This window comes from Eptesicus fuscus, chromosome 22 (genome assembly GCF_027574615.1).
Source record: "Eptesicus fuscus isolate TK198812 chromosome 22, DD_ASM_mEF_20220401, whole genome shotgun sequence".
Taxonomy (NCBI): Eukaryota; Metazoa; Chordata; class Mammalia; order Chiroptera; family Vespertilionidae; genus Eptesicus; species Eptesicus fuscus.
In genome coordinates, this window is record NC_072494.1 from 41,277,625 (window position 1) to 41,294,851 (window position 17,227).

Below are 17,227 nucleotides of genomic sequence, written 5' to 3' on the forward strand. Positions count from 1 at the left end.
CATGGCGAGGATCCTGGGCTTTGCCCTCGGGAATGGCCGTCAGGGCGTCTGAGCAAGGACGTGGGGGATTTTCAAGGCTACCAGCTGCCTGGGCCCTGGAGAGTCCGCATTAGGGAGGAGCCAAAGGTTTGAAGGCAGAGTGACTGGGGGCTCTGGAGCCTCCTGCTCCCACGGCTCCTGGGAGAAGCCGAAGCGTCGCTCCTGCCAAGGGTGGGCAGGGCTGGGCCGGGCCCAGTGGAGGCGGCAGGGCGAGGGGGGTGCACTGCGGGGGCCTCCCGGGCCGCCCCCACTTGCCGTGAGCTCTGCTAACCCTGACGTTCTCCGTGCCTCAGTGTCCCCGGGGTGCTGTGGTGAGGAGCTGACCAGCCACTGCATGAAAGCAGGTCTGGCACAGAGTAAACACGGAAACATCACGTTTCCACCCCGTTTAGCAAGAGAGGCAGCTGAGCCCTGGCCGGTGTGGCTCAATGGATAGAGGGTCGGCCTGTGGACTGAAGGGTCCCAGGTCCGATTCCGGTGAAGAGCACATACCCAGGTTGTGGGCTCGATCCCCAGTGGGGGGCGTGCAGGAGGCAGCTGGTCAATGATTCTCTCTCATCATTGATGTTTCTATCTCTCCCTCTCCTTTCTTCTCTGAAATCAATAAAAATATTTAAAAAAAAAAAAAAAAGAGGCAGCTGAACGAGGGTGAATAACTTGCCTCAAGTCAGTCAATAGGGATAAGACACCGCTCAAGGGCACGCTAGCCACTCTCTCAGTGGCCACCAGAGGGCGCCCTGGCATTGGGACGCATCTGGCACCTCACCTCCTGAAAAACCTGGCAGGGCGGCATGAGACAGACAGACGCTGCACCCCGTGGTGCGGGGTGAGTTGCCACACACATTCCTAGTAGGAAGGACAGTCTAGGCTACAGCCCTTGCCTCCTCATCACAGCTCAATGAGCTTTCAAATAAAACCCAACTTTTATTTAACCAGAATATTCACTGTATCTCTTTCCCCAGCCCCCAGACTCCAATGCAGTGTGAGCTAAATGTGCACCCTACCGTCGGGCAAAGTTGGCGTGGGCGGGAGGCCCCTGGTAACTTGTGGTGGGAGAGGCTTGAGCAGCGGGGCCTTTGACTGCTGTGTCGCTGCCTCTGGCGGTCACAGATGGCGGCTGGGTTGCAGGGACAGAAAGGGAGAGAATACATAGAGGGAACAGCATGTGCAAAGGCACAGAGGCAAACAGTGTGGGAGAGCAAGGTGTGCCCTGGGAATGATACATGCGGGGGTGGGAGGAGGCAGAGGAGGCGGAGGGGGCGCGCAGGAGGAGGGGGGAGGGAGCCTGAGGCCATGAACTAGGACTGGGAGCAGGAGGCTGCCAGGTTCAGGTGGCGCGGGGATCACCAGCAGCTCCTCCGTCTGCTCCTGAGGCCCTCGGGCCCAGGGGAGGGAAGCCAGCACCGGACCCACTGTCTCCCAGTTCTAATCAAGTTAGAGGCTGCAGTGCCCTCCTTCGACCGCCCGTCCTGTTCTGTCCCTGTGGCGAGGCCTCAGGGAGCTACACGGGAATTCCGATGGTGCCATCCACCCAGACGTGGGCGTGTAGAGGCTGCCAGCACGTGGCTCACACGGGGCGTGCGCACTGCTGGCTCCTGTGGCCCCAGGCTGCTGCCCTGAGCGCAGTGGACAGACAGCTTCGCCACCCCCCCCCCATCTCTGCCTCCCTCCCAGCTGCCCAGGCTTCGTGGCCCCACCAGGTGTCATGCCCGCTCTTGGGGTTCAAGGGGGTTTGAGGGAGGGGGGGTCAGATGGAGGACGGGGAGCAGACCCAGCGCCCTTGTCATGGTCTCCTTGTCCAGTCGTGGGGCCACCCCGGGGTCGAGTCCGTCACCCGGGGCCTGGCTGACCAGTCCCATCTCTCGGCACAGAGGCACAGAGCTTCGGCTTGCTGGACCCCAAGCTCTGCTACCTGCTGGATGGGATCCTGTTCATCTACGGCATCATCATCACTGCCCTGTTCCTGCGAGCCAAGGTGGGTGTCAGAGGGGCCTTGGTCTTGCAAAGTCTCAGGATGTGCGGTACCTACCTTGGTGTCCATGGGCAAAGCCCAGAGTGCACTTTGGGGGCGGGGGCGGGGCAGGTGGGGGGGGCTGAGCCACAGAGTGGCCGGAGATCCTGGTGCGGAGCACCTTAGTCAGGAGCTCTGACCTGCGACACCCAGGTGTGGGGCGGGGGGTCAGGTGCCGCTGGCAGGAAATGGCCTTATGCTTCAGGCAGTTGGGAGCGGGGAGGTGGGGACCTGAGGTCTCCCCAGATCCGCTGTCCAGCTGCTGGTGCAGGTCCCGGCAGGAAGTGGGAGGGTGGCCCAGAGCAGGGTTTCCGCTGGGGCCTTGCAGGGCCTGGCTTTCTCGGAGGGGAGGGGGGCTGGGGTGGCCCTGGGGGTGAGGAGGAGCGGGAGGCTGCAGCCTTGCTCTCTGCAGCACCCACCTCGGGCTGTTTGGAGTTAGGACGGCGGGAACCTCTGAGAAGCAGCGCGTGCCGCCTTCCTTTCCGTCTGAACAGCGCCGCCGGGTCTCGGTGGTGCCAGTCTCTGACCCGAGGCCTGGTGGGCCCTCTGGCTGAGGCGGACAGAAAGCGGGCTGTGCGCTGGCGGGGCCTCCAGACGCCAAGCCCGTGCCAGGCAGGCATTGCCCCAGGCGCACCGTAAGGTGGACCTTGTGCGGCCACCGCCTTCGGGCTGTCCTCCGAGTCCCGGGGGCAGGGCCTGAGGATGTTCTCCAGGCCCCCAGCTGGGGAGGCACCGCCCCGAGGCCGCCGGCCAGCACGCGGCTGCACGAGTCCCCACGGGAGGCGCTCGGGGGCAGGGTGATGCTGCGGGCGGGGGTGGCCCGCTGGGCGCTCACGCTCTGCTCTTCCCTCCTCCAGTTCAGCCGGAGCGCGGACGCCCCGGAGCACCTGCAGGGCCCCAGCCAGGTCTACAACGTGAGTCAGCCCCGGGCGGCCCCGCGAGGTCGGACTGGCCAGGCCCCCGGCTCCGGGTTCTACCTGGGAAACGCAGTCACTGCCCCAGCCTCATGGGCGCTGTGAGCCCAGCTCTCAGGATTGGGTGCCTGGACAGCGCCCGCTTAGCGCACTGGCTGGTGCACAGATACAGGCTGGGGTGGGGGTGAGGAGGGGGTGGAGGTCGGGTGGGGGTGGGGCGGGATGGGGGTTGGGGTAGAGGTGGGGGTGGGAACGGGAGGATCCTCACTGGGGTGGCACTCCCTGTGCATCGGGCTTCAGTCACATTGATCACTGCCCCCAGCCCGTGGTAAGGCCCCGATGTGCTCTGAGATGCTGGCGCCATGGGCCAGTTACCACCGCACCCAGGCCCCGCTCCTTCCCCGGAGAGCCCCCACCCATCTCTGACACCTTCCGGTGTTTCAGGAGCTCAACCTGGGGAGGAGAGAGGAGTATGACCTTCTGGATAAGAGACGTGGCCGTGACCCTGAGATGGGCGGAAAACAGGTCGGACATTCCTCTTTCTGCCTGTGTGTGTCAGTGCATGTGTGTGTCAGTGCGTGTGTCAGTGCGTATGAAAGTGCATGTGTGTCAGTGCATGTGTCAGTTCATGTGTGTTAGTGCGTGTCAGTGTATGTGTCAGTGTATGTGTGTGTCAGTGCATGTGAGTGTGTATGTGTGTCAGTGCATGTGTGGGTCAGTGCATGTGTGGGTCAGTGCCTGTGTGTCAGTGTGTGTTAGCGTGTCAATGTGTGTATGTCTCTGTGTGTGTCAGTGTGTGTGTCAGTGTGTGTGTCAATGTGTGTGAGTGTGTATATGTGTATGTGAGAATGTGTTAAGAGTGTGTGGGTCAGTGTGAGTGTGTGTTAGTATGTCAATGTGTGTATATGTGTGTGAGAATGTGTTAGTGTGGGTCAGTGTGAGTATGTGTTAGTGTGTCAATGTGTGTCTGTGTCTGTGTGTGAGAATGTGTTAGAGTGTGTGTGTCAGTGTGAGTGTGTGTATGTGTGAGAATGTGCCAGAGTGTGTGGGTCAGTGTGTATGTGTGAGTGTGCATGTGAATCTATGTGTCAGTGTGTGTACGTGTGTGTCAGTATGTCAGTGTGTGTGTGTGTGTGGGTCAGTGTGAGTGTATGTGTGTGTGAGAGAATGTGTCAGTGTGTGGGTCAGTGTGAGTGTGTCAGTGTGTATGTCAGTGTGTGTATGTCTGAGTGTGTTTGTGTGTATGTGAGAATGTGTCAGAGTGTGTGTTTCAGTGTGTGTGTCAGTATGTCAGTGTGTGTATGTGTGTGTGTGAGAATGTGTCAGAGTGTTTGGGTCAGTGTGAGTGTGTGTGTGAGTGTATGTGTGTGAGTGTGCGAGTGTGTGTGTCAGAGTGTGTGTGTGTATAAGAGTGTGTGTGAGAATGTGTCAGATTAGGTGGGTCAGTGTGAGCGAGCGTGTGTCTCAGTATGTGTGTGTGTGTGTGAGTGTGAGAATGTGTCAGTGTGTGAGTGAGTGTGAGCTGAGTGTGAGTGTCAGTGTGTGTGAGAATGTGTCAGTGTGTGAGTGTGAGCTGAGTGTGAGTGTCAGTGTGTGTGAGAATGTGTCAGTGTGTGAATGAGTGTGAGCTGAGTGTGAGTGGGGGGCCAGGGTGGAGGAGAGGGCCCTTCAGAGCCGCACACCGCACTCCTCCGCTGCCCTCTCCCCACCTCGTGAGGGGCCTGGGAGGTGAGGAGCGGGTGGAGGTCGGGTGGGGTGGGGAGGCCAGTTTCCTGCAGCCCCTCCCTCCCCTGGGCCGTGGGTCCCGGCCGCCCTGATGTGCTCACAGCGGTGCCACCTGCCCAGGAGGACAGAGTTGGGAGGCCCGCAGGAAAGGCCCCTGGGTCCTGGGTGCCCTGTGAGCATGGCCGCCAGGCGGCTGTCACCTGTGCCAGGGGAGCAGCTGGGTGAGGCCAGGGCAGCGCTGCCTGACACCACCTGTGGCCCTTGACCTGTCAGTCACAGCTGTCTATGCAGCCCCCCACGCCCTCTGAGCTCCATGGAGGGCTGTTAGAATGAATAGGGGATGGGGAGACCACCTCAGCCCTTCTCCCTCCCTTCCCCTGGAGAGCAGGGCTGGGCGGGCGGGATGGGGCAGTGGGACCTGCTGAGCAGCAGCTGCCATGCTCCAAACGACCTTCCATCTTCGGCAAAACCCCACGTGTACGCGTGTGACCAGGGAGTGTACCTGCCAGGGACAGACAGGCCATCGGAGACACCGGGCCTGCCCGGGCAAGGCTGGCCTGTGGGAGGGGACATGTCCCCCAGCCCAGCGGCCAGGCCGGGGCGGAGCCCGCAGAGGGTGATGGGGTGATGGGGTCCCACGGGGGCTGCTGCTCCACCTCTGACTCCCCTCTCTCCCAGCAGAGGAGGAAGAACCCTCAGGAGGGCCTGTACAACGTGAGTAGGGGGGCGCCTGTGCCTTGGGAAGGGGGCCGAGGAGGGGCCTCCAGGCTCCCCAGGCCCTGGTCTCCGCCTGCGGCTCTGCGGCAGGAAGCCCCGGGCTCCGCGGGTCCCGGGTGGGCCGGGGCCTCCAGGTCAGGCTGCAGCCCCTCTGGGGGGCACGTTCCCGGGGGCTGGAGCCTCCTGACCTTCCCCTCAACGACTGGTCAACCTCACCGTCGCGGGTGGGGTCTGGCGTTGGTGTGGGTCTGCCACGAGGGGACCCTTGCAGGGGTGACCACTTGCTCAACCACATGATTCCGGGGCCCCTGGTGAGCCTGCGTCGTCCTGCGTGGGTGGCCTTTGGCTAGAATGTCACCTCCCACCTTCCTGAGCCTCACGGACCTTCCCAGCTCGGGGCCGAGGGCTCGCCCCCAGGGGAGAGTCCCCAGGGCTGCCGGGAGGGAGGGCTGGGACACATGTTTCTGCCTCAGTCCGTGAGCCGTGCCCACTGCCCCTCCAGGCGCTGCAGAGGGAGAAGATGGCAGAGGCCTACAGCGAGATTGGGATGAAAGGCGAGGTGAGTGCTGGGGCGGGGACGGGGGCGGGGAGGGGGGGCTCCCAAGAAGGTCCTCAGGGTCTTCCCCTTGCGCCTGCTGGGGCCTCTGTCACATACCACCTGCAAAAGCCACGTGGTGGCCGCAGAGGTGAAGGTAACCCAGCTCCTACCCATCGGGCTGCACAGAAGATACGGACGAAGGGCCGATGCTCTTTGGGGATTAAAACCAGCCGGATCCCAGGGCAGCCAGAGCTCTGCCAGAGCGGCTCAGCCTGTCACCGTTAGCAACAGTGACAAGTGCTGTGCGTGCCGACGAGTGTCAGCACAGGGGACCGCGGGCGCCTTGCCATAGACAACGAAGACCTGGAACTGGAGCGGCCATGCCCGCAGCTTCCAGCAGCAGCCGCTGGAGTTGCAAGGGCTGCGGGGCCTTCCTCCAGCCGAGGGCCCGGCCCCGGCACCTGTGTGCATCCGCCTGGCCAGAGCACACCGGCCCGGAGCCAGGCCTCGCCTCACCTGCAGAGGCCCGGCCTGCGGCCCGAGTGGGCAGGACCCCGGAGGCCTGCCTGACCCGGCCCTTCCCGTCTCCCCACAGAACCAGCGTCGGCGAGGCAAGGGGCCCGACGGCCTTTACCAGGTGAGTGCGATGCCCGTCTCCGCCACGCCGCCGCCCTCCGCCCCGGGCCGCCTCACCAGAGGCCCATCGGGCTCCTGTGCTCTTGCCAACACCCGGGCAGGGCGAGCCCAGGGCACCCTCGGGCCGGCAGGCCTGCCGCGGGGCTGGGCTAGTCATCAGGCACATGACAGGCGCGTCCCGGGCACTGGTGCCCGCACAGGAGCAGCTGAGCCGCGGGCTGTGCCCCAGGACCCTCAGCCGGGGCCGCTCCTCCACGCCCGGGCCCCGCAGCAGCCTCGGCCGCCTCGCTCGCACACCTAGTGAGATGGCAGGAAGGTGGGAGACTGAGGGGCCATATCAAGGGAAGTCACAAGTCTGAAAAGGAAGTGTTGCAGTCAGCAGCCTGGCTATGGAATCAGGGGATAAGTGTGCCAAGCCAGGGCCTCCCGGCCGGCCGGCTGCCTGGCCGCTCCGGCTCCTCCCTCCACTCACTCCACCTGCCCGGGAGTCCAGGTGATGCCCCCAGGCCCGGAGGGAGGGTGGGCAGCGTGGCGTGGCGGGGAGAGCTGTTCCCCTGAGACAGGCCGTGAGGACAGGAGGCTGGCCGGACGCAGAGCTGCCGGGCCCAGCGCCCGGGGGCAGCGAGAGCTTCAGGAAAGGAGCCCCGGCCACACCCGCAGGGACAGAACCATCTCCCGCGGGCGTGAGGGGCGGTTCCCGGGCCTCTGGGGGCGGGCACAGGCCGTGCTGCGCACTCCGCTTGGGCTCCCGTGGCAGGGGCGGCTCCTGACCCCGTCTTTTCCTTCTCCCTTCACCAGGGGCTCAGTGCGGCCACCAAAGACACCTATGACGCCCTCCACATGCAGACGCTGCCCCCTCGCTAGCAGCTCGGGACCCACCACCCACAGGGAGACCCACAGACGCCCAGATTGTAAACGACCCAGGAAAAAGCATGTACAGCCCAGTTCGCTCCTGTCCCCCCAAGTCCTCTGTCACACGGGACGCTCCATGTGGTCACATTTGGTCCCCTCCCGTCCCCAACCTCCACTCAGCGTCACCTTCACGTGAGGGTGTGCGTCCCGGGGCCTGTCCAGTCCTCGGCTCCTGTCCGCCAGGGGCCCAGGCCCGGGCGCCGTGGCTGTACCTGGGGCAGCACACTCCTCACAGCCAAGCTGTTCAGTCTGTTTTGTAAAGTCCCAAAGGAGCCCCACACGCCAGCACCGTCGGGTAGTCTGTGCTGTGGGCACCTGAGCGGCTTGGCTCCTGCTGTAGATTTGGCTTCTGTTGTCAACCGTCCCCTCGCTGCTCGGTAGCTCGTCACTGGGCCGGGGAAGGTCCCGGCAGAGCCCCTGCGGACGGAGGCGCAGTGGGGGGCTGGGTCGGAGCTGCCTGGAAGGCTCCAGAGCCCGGAGCACAGGCCTCCCGCGGCCGGCATCCCTTTCCACGGTGTCCGGGTGCCAGACACTGGGCCTGAGAGATGGACACGCCTGTGCCTCCGAGAGCCCACATCCTTACAGGGAGGCGTGTGGTGAGCAAACTGGTATAAAGCAGTGAACCGAGGCGGGCGCCCGAGCTGGGCAAGGCCATGGCTCCCTGGCACTTGCTCACGTCACACTGAGTTCAGGACAAACCCGCCACGTGAAGGCCTCGCAGGAAGACCCCGGCCACCGGGCCTGCAGAGCCCAGAGGACAGGGGCCTGGAAGGAGCCTCTCCCCGCTGGGCTTCCTTCATGCTGGTTTGCTAAAGCCTTGCTCTTTGCATAATAAACGCTTCAGTGAAAACACTGCTTTAGGCGGAGCTTTATTTCAACATCCAGGTCCTTGATGGGCATTTAGTCTCAGGAACCAGCCTGCCGCCCTCCAAGCGAGCAGGGAGCATGGGTGCCCCAGGGCCAGGAAGGCTGTGGTGGGAGGGGCCTGAGCACGCGTGCAGTGTGAGGGGACATGCAGGGGGGCGGGCGGCGTGGGGACAGAGGGTGAAGGGAAGGGCCTGGCGGGCAGGGCTCAGCGTGGCTCTGACCATGGTGTGGGAGGTGAGCAGGAGAGCCCCCGCCCTCGGCCCTCCCCTCCGGCACTGGGACCGGCAGCATGTGCAGCAGAGGGAGTCTGGGACCAGTTAGTACTGATGACACGGGGTTTGGGGAGGATGGAGGACGACAGAGGACTCGATGTCAATCTCCCTCACAAAAGGTGACTGGAAATATCAATCCACCGACTTCTAAGGGTAAAGGCTCTGGAATCAATGCCTTCACTTGTTCAAAAGAGAAGTTCGGGCCACAGCTGTTAAAGCCAGAGCATCAGGGACTCAGACAGGAATGCCAGGCACCTCTGCCAGGACACGCTGCTCAGCACGGCACACGGAGAAGGTGCTCTGCCCCTCACCTGGATGCCGGGGAACCCAACTCCCTGCGGCCAACACGCCAGCAGCAGCCACTCCATGCCCAGAGGGTGGCAGGTACCGGGGAGGAGAAAAGAGCATGGAGTCATCCCAGGTGGGGACTTCACGTTTGGCCCCCGGTTTCAGCCACATCGTCTGAAAGGACGTAGTACGCTCTGCAGGGTCAGGGCATGGGCACGGGCAGGCGTGCGGCCAGCCAGCGAGGACGGAGGAGCCTGGATGTGGAGGGAACGCCCCGCGGGCCAGACGGTCCGCCTGTGGTGGCACCAGGCCGGGGCCGGGAAGACCCCAGCCTCACTTCGCTGCCTTTGCCGCCACTCAAGCTTGGCCGCTGCTGCAACTTCCGCTCACCCGCCTTTCAGAGGCTGACGCTGGTCATCTACCAAAGCGAGTGGACACACCCCACACCTAGGGTCAAGGTGGGCTGAGTTATGTGACCCATGGCTGGCTTGACACAAGCGTTTGACCCATTGCATCAAGAATTTGAGTGGAGGCAAGGAGCGAGCTGGCAGTGAGCTCTGGGGCTGACATCCCGGGTGTGTGTGTGTGTGTGTGTGTGTGTGAGCGCGTGCAGGATGACCACACAGCGCGGGCTGGGAGGACTGAGCTGCTGGAGAAAAAAGGTGACAACAGAATATTCAGCTCTCACTGGTGAGTCCCTCATGCCACTCGAAGTGGGTTAGAACATACCCACCTGATTTATTTTTGTTAATCCTCACCTGAGGATTTTCTTCCCATTGATTTTTAGAGAGAGTGGAAGGGAGAGAGGAAGACATTGATTGGTCGCCTCCTGCAAGCGCCCCAACCAGGGCTAGGGATCAAGCCTGCAGCTCAGGTGTGTGCCCTTGATGAGTTGAACCCATGCCCCTTCGGTGCACCAGCCCAGGATCTAACCACTGGAACCTGGCCGGGGCCACACCCACCTTCTACAAAGGACAGGGAAACAGAGTGGAACCTGCCCTTTTTCCTCACCCCCTCGGGCTGAGCAGTGGGCTTTGTCTTCTAAGGTCTTTCTCACGCTGGTGAGCACACCACTGTCTCTGCCAAATGGGATTCCTGTTAAAAAGGTGAAATTGTTTTAAGGAAATAACTTTACCAACTTAAATGCAAGAAGCGGGAGGAGAAGCCTGCGCAGCTGTGAGCAGGAGCAGGCCGAGGCCACCCCTCCTCACTGGGCCTCACAGGATGGCAGCCCGTGGGAGGCACAGCTCCTTCCACCCCCACGCAGGGCAGCACAGGCCACGCCAGCCGTGGCACCTGCACAGGCAGCAGCCCGCCCCGAGCTCCTCAGTGAGCTGGTTTCCCCAAAAGAAATCGCGTTCAGGTTCAAGGTTTCCTTTCAGGGAGAAGGGGCGCCTCTGACAGGAGAGCAGGGCCCGAGTCAGGATTGGCTTCCTCCCGAGGGGCCCCAGGGGACGTGTGTGCAGGGCAGTTTAGACGATAAATCTGGAAAAGTCAAGTTCAGTGTCAGCTCTGCAGTCCAGTCCACAGTGAAACGGGAGTCTTTGAGGAGCCTGCGTGTTTGATGGCAGCGAGCCCCGAAGTCTGGAGTCCACTGCGGCCGACGCCCGCCTGCTAACCCCCGGGGCCTGGCCAGGAGGCGGGCAGACCCTGTGCCTGGCACCTGCTCGGGGTGACGGGCAGGGCTGTGAGCCGTCTGGGTGAGCATTTGTGTGAAGCACACGACCCCATCAGAGAAACTCAGACAATGCGAAAACACTTGGAAAAATGGTTTAATGATGTTTTACAACAGAAATGAACTGTACAGTTACAGTTAAGTTTAATATATATATAAAAAGTTACAGCAGACAAATGCATCTACACAAAACCTAGCATTTCCTTCTGATTCAGCCGCCCACACAGCCTCTCCCAAGCCCACAGCCCGTGGGCGGCCCAGGAGGGGTCACAGGAAGGGCACTTTTAAGGAGACAGCACCACTTATGGCCCCTGACTCCTCAGGCCTCGGGAGGCATCAGCGAATCCCCCCAAATGCAAAGTCGCTTGTTTCCTGGGGGCCCAGAAAACAAGGTCCCCATGCCATGTTATCAGCTGATTCTTATGAAATATTCCTCGGGGGGAGGGAAGGAGGGCTGGCTACCCAGGCGTCTGGGGCAGTAGGGCTACACAATAGCCACCCAGATCGCAAAGCCACCAGGAGAAATGGGGAAGGGTCCCGTCGACTCCCCAGGAGTGGTCACTGCCTCGCTAGAGCTGCTGGACCATGTTGGAAAGAATCATACACCACATCTTAAGTTTCCACAAAAGAGAACTCAAACTCACATTGTAAAGTTAGGCACATAAACAAAAATGTATGGGAGGCCAAGGGGCCAACTTCCCCTCGTGTCCCTCCCTTGACAACAGTGGAAAAACACCCCTGAATCAATATTAAAAAAAAAAAAAAAAGAAAAGAAACAACAAGGTGAGGGAGTTAAAGACAGAGAGAAAGAAAATATCTTTAGAAAAACACGATCGCTGTCTCTTTAAAAGAAAACAAAGCCCCAGTGGGTGGGTCATCAGCGATAAGCACTCCAAACTGAACGGTGGACGCTCACTATTGGACAGCATGTACACCAGAGCGTTTCACTTTTTTATTAGGAACTCCGAGGCAGTGAAAACTGTTATGTCAATACATACATAGACACACCCAAACATACAAAAATACTATTATTTCAAACTACTAAGAATAGGACAGTTCAGTTATTTTCATGCTATGACTTTACACGGAAACAAACGAGAAGTTAAACAACATTTTTTTTAATATCCCAGAAATATACCAAAATATACATCTACGCTTTGGAACTGCTGAGGTTAGACGAATGCAGGTGCGGTGCGCGCACTCCGCAGTCTGTGGTGCAGGGCGGGATTCTCTTTGGTATCTGCGTCAGCCTAAGATTACTAACATTTGGGTTTTGCTTTGGGATAGAGCTTGTATGACCCTAGAACCCCCCTCCCCCCCAAGCTGAGATTAAAAAGATCCGTGTAAAAAGTTCCTTCATTTGCAACCCCCGCCCCCCAGTTAAAAAGTCACAGGCATCTACCTAGCACAGGTGTGAAACACGATGCATAGTTGCGCAGCGCGCCGCAGGAAGGAGACGGCCACAGTGGGGAATGAAAGGTCCACAAGCGCTCTGCACGCTCCCGCGAGGGGACAGCCGCTTCCGCGCAGTCCCAGGAAAGAGAAAGAGAAAGAAGGCTCCGAAGGGCCCTGGGCGTGCTCAGCGCCAGCCCGGAGGTTAGCACCCAGCAGAGCGGCCAGTCCTGCGCCAGTGTCTTCAGCCTCCCCACTCTGTGGAGTCCTGGGCCAGCAGCAACCCCCCTCCTCGTCCTGGGCTCAGCCCTGCCTGGCCGTGACCGTGGCGTTGTGGGCGGATTATCGTGGCGATGGGTTTTGTCTGCTTTTCTGAAGAATCTGAAACGCCACTGTGCTCCACGGCATGTTCACAAGTCGGCAGGGCCAGAGCTCCAGGCCGAGTGCGCCCGTGGGCACGCCCATGCGGAAGGCACGCGCCTGCCCTTCCAAGGCCAGAGCCCCACCTGCCGGCCGTGCTCTGCGCCAGCCAGGACGCCACAGACTGGATCGACGCTGAAGACTGCCCTTTTCTTTGGTTTTTTTGTTTGTTTTGAGTTTATACAATCATTAAGAAATCTTTGGTTTTGGTTGGAAATTTAAAAAGCAAAACAAAACCAAACAAAGAAACCACCCTCCCTGGCGTATCACAGAGGAAGACCTGGCGGAGCTTCCGGGCGGAGTGGGGACCAAGGCTGGAACTACATTCAAAGAAAAGGAAACGGGCTGGGGTGCGGCTTCTGAGAGCCCACGGGACATGGGACATAAGATTGTCAACTAATAATAATAATAATAACTTAAATATCTGGATTTTTTTGGTCATGTCAAAGAACAAAAGTGAAATGTGTGTGCAGCAGTCAGCGCAAAGGGGCCTCTTTGGTGTTTTCCCTTCCACCCAAAGTCCCGGAAGCCAGCGGAGCCCGAGGCCTGGAGGGAAGGGGTGGCCTCCTGCCGCCAGGGAAAGGCAAGGACAGGGTTGGCGTGTGGCCAGCAGTCGGAAAGGTGGGGTAGGGGCTGACAGCTGTCCAGCCCCTACAGGCAGGTGGGGGGAGTGGGCCCCTGACTTGTGAAGACCTCTTGCAACAAAAGAAACAGAAGATTGCAATTTGCCCTCACTTGCAGTAGCTTTCAAGCAGCGACATTCAGAGGCGCTAGGTGGGCCCACCCCGGCCCCAGATCCTGCGATGCTATAGGCCAGAGCTCGGCATGACTCACGGGAGGGAGGGCAGACTTGGCAACTCTGTAAGGTTTAGAGGAAGTTAAAGCAAGTTACTCAGTCACGAGTTAGAATGAGGTATACGACGCCCTGGCTGCGGCGGGAGAGGCCCATGCTCAGTCGCCTAGCCTCTGTTGCCACCAGAGGAAGGGACAGGCCGAGGACCTGCGGTGGGAGGAGGCGTCTCCGCAGAGAGCGGGCCTCTTCCGCCAGCGGTGCGCACAGGCCCGCTCGAGCAGAGGTCAGAAGCTGGAAGCCCGCCTGTCTCCCCGACCTGGCCTCGGGACAGGTGTATATTGCAAAAAGGCCAGTTCCAATACGGCTGCAGGCCTCATGCTCACACAACGGGCGGGCACGGGGCGCCCCACTAGGCCTGAGCAGGTCACTGACCTGGCTAGCGCTGTCGGGAGCTTCTGAAAGTGCACTCATTTCCTGCCCGCAGCTCCCACTGAGATAGGTGGGAGCACAGGGCGTGTCTCTGCCTGGCTCTGTCCTTCCCTCCTGGGAGGCCCGACTGTACAGAAGCATCTGGAAGCCTCATTAAACAGCACTGTGTCCAGCCAGCTGCCTGCAGGGTCTGAAGGAAGCCTTCGGCTGCTGAGTGGCCATGAGCACAGCAATGAGCAAGGAACTAAGAAAATCCAGGGGGCTTTGCAGCAGACCACAATGTTTTCTACAGGAAACTAGTTTTGGGGTCTGACCTATCGGATGGTGACGGAGCCCTGGCAGAGTGGGCAGACCCAGGGACCCTGCCCGCCCCGGGGAGTCCCATTCTGCACTCAAAGTGGTGTCCATAACCCTTGATCCCACAGCCTCTGCTTCGAGTGCTCTCCCTTCAGCGCCCAGGCCCTGCCATCTAGCGCCCTGAAGCCACGGCTGACACGGTCACATCCTGTCAGCACAGCTGCCACAAGCCCAGTTTCTGATGCAATATTGAGAGAGCAATACATTTCTTGCCCTCCCTCCCTTTCTGGGTCATCAATACCCCAAACAACGAGCTCCTCAACGCCCGGGAGCTCACGTGTACGGACACCTTGAACGACACGGCGCCATGGGCAGAGCTTCAAGGAAGGTCTCGCTTCTCCACGTCACCTGCTCCTGAAAACGCTTCTCTCCTACAAGTGGCGGGACAGTGACAGCACACCTCACTCACCTGAACTCAGCTGCACTGGCTCTACACGTGTTACATGAAGGGGAAGAAAGGACCCTGCCCCCTTCCTCCCACCCCAAGCCCCCAGCGAGTCCAAGAATGTCACAGCGACACTGAGTGGCCCATCCGTCCTACAGACCAGTGAGTGGGACTAAAGGAGTCTCTTCCAAAGCCAGGGCGACCAACAGGCCTCCTTAGGAAGCGGGAGGGAGAGGACGGAGGGGAAGCTTTCCCAAATTTCAGCTTTTTGTTCCTATTCCCTCTGCCGGCTGAAACAGGATAAGCAAGGACGGAACAGTGTCTTTGGTATCCAAACCAGATCCCACTGAAGTTCCATGAGACAGGCATTCCTTTAAAAACAGCCTTTCTGGCGAAGTGCCTATTCTGGACTCAGGGGGGCCAAGAAAGTCGGTCCCACAGTACGGGCAGAAAGGCGCGTCCTTTTCCCCAAACGTGCCCCCAAGAACAACACCCTCCTCAGTCTCACCAGCCAACCAATCCCCAGAGGTCACACGTCACCGAGGTGTGAGGCAAGCAGGACGGCTGTCAACTTCTTGGTTTGGTTTTCCTTCTTTTGCATTTTTGGTCTGGACAGAAGTCACCTTGGTCCGAGAGTGTGTGCTACCAGCACGTCCTACATGACCCAGGTGACAGGAAGAGCCGTTCACCAGGCCCACGCACTCATTCTGCTCTGCTCTCAACGTGGACAGGGCACTTCTGCCACCTCTCTACCCGGCATCCCACAGTCATCCTTCGCCTACGCACAGAGGTAAGAGCCGTTGGGAGAGGCTGGCAGGGTTGATCTGGGGGCACAGGCAGCCTTAGCAAGGGATGTCAATGCCCAAGGGTCGCTGAACCCATGTGTCACCTGCATGCCCCACACACTGCCCAGCAGGTCAGACCACAGAGAGGCCAACAAACCCCAAGCCCAGTCACAGGGACAATCAAGTCTCCTTTGGTAAGAGAGAGAGAAGGGAAACCAAACACACACGAGCAACGATTCCTTCTAACACAGTCACCTTCTCCTCATCCCCCACCCCACCCCCCTTGAACCCCATAAACTGTAACCTATAAACAGGATCCCAATACATACAGCATTAATCATGTTTATCAATCTTAATAAACATCAGTTAACTAAATGCTACAGCTAGAATTATTTCCATATTTATAAAGTTTTTTCTTTTTATTTATTTGGTTTTTAGTTTAAAACCAGTTCTGCAACAATGCTAAACTACACTGAGGTATTTCATGAAGGGGCCAGTAGCCACCGTTACCCTCCAGCATTACCCTCACGGACTAAGGTGTCGCCATTCAAAGGGAGAAGGAAGGGAGCAAAGGAGATCCAGGTTCCAGACCCACAGCGGCACCCGCGGCTCCTGCGTTTGGCCAAGGCCGAGAGGCAGAGTCAGGACGGCGCTGCTCACTGTAAGGGTGGTCGGAGCAGCAGCAGCTCACGGACCACGTGGACATCTGAACAACTCAGAAAACACCCTGCCCTCTGAGACCCTTCCACCATCTCACTGGGAGTCTCGGCGTCCCATCTAATCTCTCTGGATTAAGGAAGAATGAGGCAGAACGGGACCTGCCTCAGCCTTGCCCAGGATCGCAGTCACGCGCCTGCTCTGTCCAAGCCCACGTGTGCACGCCACCTCCGTAAAGCTGCCTTAGCGATTCCTGGTTCAAGGAGGGTTTCCTCCTTCTCCAAAGGCAGGGGCTGCTAAGGAAGATTTACCACTTCATAGTGTTGTCCTCAAAATGTCTCAGATTGAAAATGACCCCACAAAAGGCCAGGGCCAGCATTACTCAAAGAGGCCACACACGGAACGCTTGTCACACACGTGCACAAAAGTGACTCATAAATGCTCGTGATCAAATTAACCCGTCAATTCACTCCCACTGGAATAAGTTTAAATTCCAGATCTTTGGTCTTTTAAAGTTTTCAGCTCTAATAAACATGGTTTGAAAAACAGAATTTTAAATTCATCAGTGTTTGATGCTGATTTCTGAGAAAGCATTTGACCAAACTCTCAAAATGAGCTGCTCGGCTCTTCTGTAACTGAAGGCTCAGAAGTGGCTCTGGGGGTGCCGGGCCCCTGCTGCTCGCCCCAGCCAGGCGCCCCGGCCCTGCCGCTCCTGTCAACACTGCTCTTTTTCTTCCTATCTCTCCGATTTTACTTTTTCCCCCGTAAAGGAAGTTTTGTGAGGAGGACGTGGCTTGGGAACAACTTTAGACTATGAACTACAATGAGTGTCTTCTGTAAGCCACATGTTTAGTACACACTAATGGCAATGTTCACTATTAGGATTTATAATGTTAAAAGTTGACATTAATTTCCCATATTTGCAAATGTAGTAATTTAAATAGAAAATTTAATGTTAAAGATTGGGCTGAATTTAAATATTGTGTCAAGCAAATATCTGTGCTTCTGGATAACGTAGACAAGGTTCCCCTACTTTTGCATATAAATGAAGGATAATAGGACAAAATAACATTAAAAATAAAAAAAGAGGTATAATTGTGCTTTTCCCCCCAACAATGAAGAATTATGTGGAACAAATGGTTTTTTAAAAAAAAATCTCACTAAAAGCCTTTTAACTAATCTTATTTTCCTTTCTAAAAAAAAATTCTTTCTAATAATCTACCATGAAGTACAAACAGTTGTGGTCCTACACAGAACAGCAGCCAGGGTCCTGTGGTCCCATCTCTCTGACAAGAAGCTGAGTGAATGGGGACGGTATTGATCTTTCTTATCAAATAAATACAGGAAGGGTGTGACATCACATAATGGACTGCACTGCACCATTTACATAATTCTAAAGAGCTGCCTCCATACCT

The 17,227-nt window shown here is 58.4% G+C and overlaps 1 protein-coding gene across 1 annotated transcript in view; it reads left to right on the plus strand.

The window, feature by feature from the left end:
* The window catches only part of CD247 (CD247 molecule), a 65,869-nt gene extending 57,543 nt beyond the window's left edge, over window positions 1–8,326 (plus strand). The window contains exons 2-8 of the mRNA XM_008153171.3: window positions 1,911–2,014; window positions 2,908–2,964; window positions 3,409–3,489; window positions 5,371–5,403; window positions 5,909–5,965; window positions 6,540–6,581; window positions 7,379–8,326. Coding sequence (XP_008151393.1) covers window positions 1,911–2,014; window positions 2,908–2,964; window positions 3,409–3,489; window positions 5,371–5,403; window positions 5,909–5,965; window positions 6,540–6,581; window positions 7,379–7,444 — 440 coding nt within the window. The 3' untranslated portion in view covers window positions 7,445–8,326. The remainder of the gene's footprint in view (window positions 1–1,910; window positions 2,015–2,907; window positions 2,965–3,408; window positions 3,490–5,370; window positions 5,404–5,908; window positions 5,966–6,539; window positions 6,582–7,378) is intronic.
* The last annotated feature ends 8,901 nt before the right edge of the window (window positions 8,327–17,227 follow it).